Source organism: Notothenia rossii (assembly GCF_949606895.1).
Source record: "Notothenia rossii genome assembly, chromosome: 1".
Taxonomy (NCBI): Eukaryota; Metazoa; Chordata; class Actinopteri; order Perciformes; family Nototheniidae; genus Notothenia; species Notothenia rossii.
The window spans coordinates 26,527,474-26,531,917 of record NC_136912.1 but is presented as its reverse complement, the minus strand read 5'-3'; the positions used below and the strand labels follow the sequence as shown (position 1 = coordinate 26,531,917).

General features: G+C 44.3%; 1 protein-coding gene across 1 annotated transcript; it reads right to left on the bottom strand.

The window, feature by feature from the left end:
• Nucleotides 1–2,396: 2,396 nt before the first annotated feature.
• LOC307018884 (galactosylceramide sulfotransferase-like) lies at nt 2,397–3,435 on the bottom strand (the record flags this gene model as incomplete). The annotated part of the gene is given in 2 exon segments (XM_079649372.1): nt 2,397–2,786; nt 2,788–3,435. Coding segments are annotated over 2 exon segments (1,038 nt in total).
• Between the last annotated feature and the right edge of the window lie 1,009 nt (nt 3,436–4,444).

The following is a 4,444-nucleotide window of genomic DNA, read 5'->3' as shown; positions in this document are numbered from 1 at the left end:
ATGCGGCAGATGGAGCTAGACTCCCAACTGCGCGCATCCGGTGCTTTTGACTCTGCCGGAAGAAACTTACCATCTCCACCTCCTCCACCTGCCTTTGACGTGAGTAACAACATTTAGCTAGTGCCAACATTCTGTGAGACTGAGGTGGTGGATGCCTATTTTGGTGCCTTCGAGCGCATTGCTACAGCGTTGCGTTGGCCGGCTGAAGTTTGGGCTCTGATGGTAACGTGTAAATTATATGGAAAAGCTCAGGAAGCAGTTGTGGCTCTCATGTTAGAGGACAGCCTGCAGTATGAATCAGTAAAGGTTGCCATCCTCAGAGTGTATGAGTTAGTTCCTGAAGCTTACAGGCAAAAGTTTAGACACTATAGGAAGAGTCCTGATCAAACGCACGTAGAGTTCGCTAGGAAAAAGAGAATGTGTTTTGGTAAGTGGATTGCCTCATGTAATGCTACGGATTATTCTTCTCTGAGAGACTTGATCATGTTGGAGGAGTTTAAGAAGTCTTTGCCTGATCGCATTGCTGAGTACGTGAACAAACAAAGGGTAAACTCTCTCTCTGCTGCCGCTGTGTTAGCTGATGAGTAGCCCTATGTGCTGACGCATAAAACTGTGTTTTCCCCTGTCTCTACGGAGAGATCCCGCCGTGTGTCAGCCGCACCATTTACTCAGCCAGCAAATGTGTATAACGTGAGCAGAGAAGAGAGAGAGTGTTTTTACTGTCATAAACCTGGACATGTCATTGCCAACTGTGCAGCTCTGAAACGTAAGGAACAGCGGCAGAAAATATCCCCGCCTAAAGGCATTGGCCTGGCTACACACGCACGCGCGCGCACAGGCAAGTAAACGTGACCCTTATGTTTCATTATCTGATCCTGTGATTGTGTCTGTGCCTTTTAGATGAAGCTGTGTCCGAGGAGAAGCCAGAAATTGTGGCTCCCCCCCCTCCTCCTCGTGAGGATTGTCTGAGCCGGCGCAACACGCTGGCTCAGACAATCCTCTAGACTTCTCGACACTCCAGGTAACCCGAGAGCGTCAGCTCGTGTATCGGGTGTTAGTGTTGGCTCTACAACATGTTAAGATTGATGTTGGACCCAGTCTTTGGCCAATTGTGATGTGTACATGTTACGATCGATTCATATTCTGCCCCAGCGTGTCCAAGCACAACCAGCGTCTCCTGCAATGGGCTCTGATTGTGCGGGACTACAACAGTAGACACCCGTCATTAAAGGGTTCAGAGAATGTGTTGGCCGATGCTCTGTCCAGGTTGAGTTTGTGATGATTGTGTGTGTTATTAGGTAGGTTAGTTTTGTGATAGGTAGCTTCGTTAGTGTGATAAGTTGAGTTTGTGATGTTAATGTGTGTTATTAGGAGTTCCTTATTGTGTTTGGTTCACAAAGCTGTGGGTTTGTGTCTTAAGGGGGGGAGTGTTACGGCTGCTGCCATCCTGGTCGTCTGAGTGTTTTCAGCTGTGTGTGTTCTATGTAAATGAGCTGTGCGGTTGCCCTCCCGGCATTGGCTGCCATCTCCTGGTCCGCCCCTGAAGATTGCGATTGGAGCACACCGGGCCCGACGCACTCCAATAGCAGCACACAGCCGGCGCACACCTGCTGGAGATGACTACAAAGCTTGGGGACAATCATCATTCTGGAGGGCTCTGTATGTGGACAGATGCCTCTCGCTACTTGCTCTTTGTTCTGGGGGTAAACTTGTGTGATTAGTAGTGTCTAGAGTAGCTTAGTTAGAGTTTAGAGTAGTTTAGGATTCTGTGACGGTTGCCTTTAGTTTAGCTGTGTTTTGTATAGATTCTTTGGTTAGTTGTACCACTTTTAAAGTGAGGTTTTGTTTCGTTCTTTATTTAGTATATTAGTATTTATTTTCCCTGTATGTCTTTAGACTCACCTTTTAGAGTCCTCCCTTAGTTTGGTTGCCCATTTAAACTTGCGCCTTTGTGGCCTCTATTGTTTGTTATTTAAACCAGTGTTTTTGGCTCTTTTGTTTGTTTCAGGCTGTTTGCCTGCGATTTTGTTCACCTGTTGTGCATTAAAACCAATTATAATTATACCAATCTGGTTGTGTTGCTTCCCTTTGATTCCCCTAGCTCAGAAGGGAACGTAATAGTGACTGATACACCAGCACATCCGTTTCTTATTCTTTTGAAAAGTTGTCAGTTGTGGGTTTTTCAGAGGTCTCTTAAAGAAGATATACGTATTATTGAAATTCTGTATAGTTTAAGTCAGCATTGGAAATAATTATATGAGAAAATAACAAAAGTAGATATATCTAGACATAAACATTCGGAGGATGAAATTCGAGGCCTTATGTGTAAAGTAAGTTCTGGTTAAGTGCAATAAAGTTTTAGAAGATTCTATCTCTATTCTATAATATCTGTCTCATCACCAGTTTATGATTTTCCTCAAACGTCCCCACAGCTTAGTGAGCCACAGGTTTACCCCCAAGTCTGTTAGATATTGAATTTCCGGGGTTAACATCTTTCGGCACAACTCCTCATAGGCTTTATCTACATTTCTGTTCAAATTGTATCCTTCAATAGACTTCTCTCCAACGGGCTGCCACGGCTGCATGGCAGCATCATGAATACTTCCAGCCTCCACAGAGTGGCCTCCCTCAATGCAAGTCTTCAACAGTTCTGCGTTCCTCCTCCTGAGCTCTTCAACATCCTCTTCCATTTGTTTTCTACCGTAAGCCTCTAACTTCTCCCAAAAGGTCAGGTTAAAATGTTTATAGAGCTTCCAGTCTATGCTGTTCCACTGCAGGGCCTTTTTCCCTGAGCTCAGGAGTTAGTTTAGGTACAGTGGATTTCATACGGGAGTTGAGCTTGAAGAAGAGTATGTCATCCATCTCCCAGCAGAGGGCATCTTTAAACAGGATAAGGGACTCCTCAAAGTGCTCCATCAGCATGACTAAGTGAAAACGCTCAGAGATGACCCTGACGCTGTCCTCTACTCGTTGGTCATCTGCATCCAGAGTGTTGTCCTGACAAAAGTCAAAGAACAACAGGTTCTTCAAGTCAAAGGAGCTAAATCTGCCTGGGCTGAAGTATTGTTTAGGATCACGCAGGAACTTGGCCATCTTATCCTCCCCTGGTGTCCACCAGGTCAGAGGAACAGCATGACCAAAGTAATGAAATGAGGACTCAAAGAGCTCTGCGGGATCTCGCAGGATCGTCGTGTAGAAAGCGTCACGAGGCAGCACTTTTGCCACCTCAGGTGCATTGAATCGCATGTGGTTACACATGATGTTAAAACACCTTCCAGATTGGTAGCCCTGAACGTACGTGCGCTGGAAATACGAGGGGTAGTAGAAATCGTTCCGCCTGTTTGGGAAGGCAAATTTGAGATTGTGCTTCTCTCCAAAGCGTAACAAGATGTTGATGAAGGTACTGCTGGCAGTTTTATGGGTCTTCATAAACATATCTACTTTAGGAGCACAGACGGTATTGTCTTGCTGCGAGCTGTTTGTGTTTTCCCTGCTGCTGCTCTGTCCCGTTCGTGAAGAACAGGAGAGAGGCACTGGGAGCCTGGATAAAATCAACATGGGGAAATTATTAAGTGTCACAATAATGTATCACAGCTCATTTAGAGATGCACTGACAACTAGAATATAAACCTCTGGTAAGTGAGATTTACAGTGAAGAAAAAACAAACACATTTTTGTCTTATTTTTTTTTGTATCCACGATTTGTTCAAATGTGTAGATATCCATAGCTTTCAAGGATTCATCAATGCTTTCATATTCATAAACTTCTCTTAAGAGCACATAACTGAATGGGAAATCTGTAATAAGAAAGAAATATTGTTTCCATTATTATTCATCACTGCTTATTTTGTCCAATATTTATTTATTTATGAACATTTTTGTATTACACATCTTGCAGCCAGTTCAACAAAGTCGTATTTTTACTGTCGTTTGCTTTCCTTTTTGTTTGCATTTACATCAAAAGTGATTACTTTAGTGATTAGTGAATAGTAGCAATAAATCAATTATTAGGTAAGGATGGTTGCTTTGGGGCAACCACAGTTTTGTCAGTACTACGTCATCTGTGGAAGCCGTACTACTGTAAAAAGCACGACCAATCATTTTAGCCGGCCCGGCTAAAATAACTGGATGGCCTACCTGCCTGTCAGCCTTCCATCTGTGCACAAACTTATCTCGTGCCCTCATTGGTCATGTGCGCATTCGTGTGTGTTGGAGGAGGGGCTCTGTAAGGAAGTCTGAAGGAAGAGGCAGATTTTTTCCGGTTGTTCACTTTCAAATTCTAGCGCAATCGAGCTGGTTTCTCCAAAATTACATACCCCACCTTTAACCGCTCAGAGACCCAGGTCGTTGCACGCATCCCTGCTTGTCTAGCTGACATCTCTCAGTGGATGTCTGCTCATCACCTCAAGCTCAACCTTGACAAGACTGAACTGCTTTTCCTTCC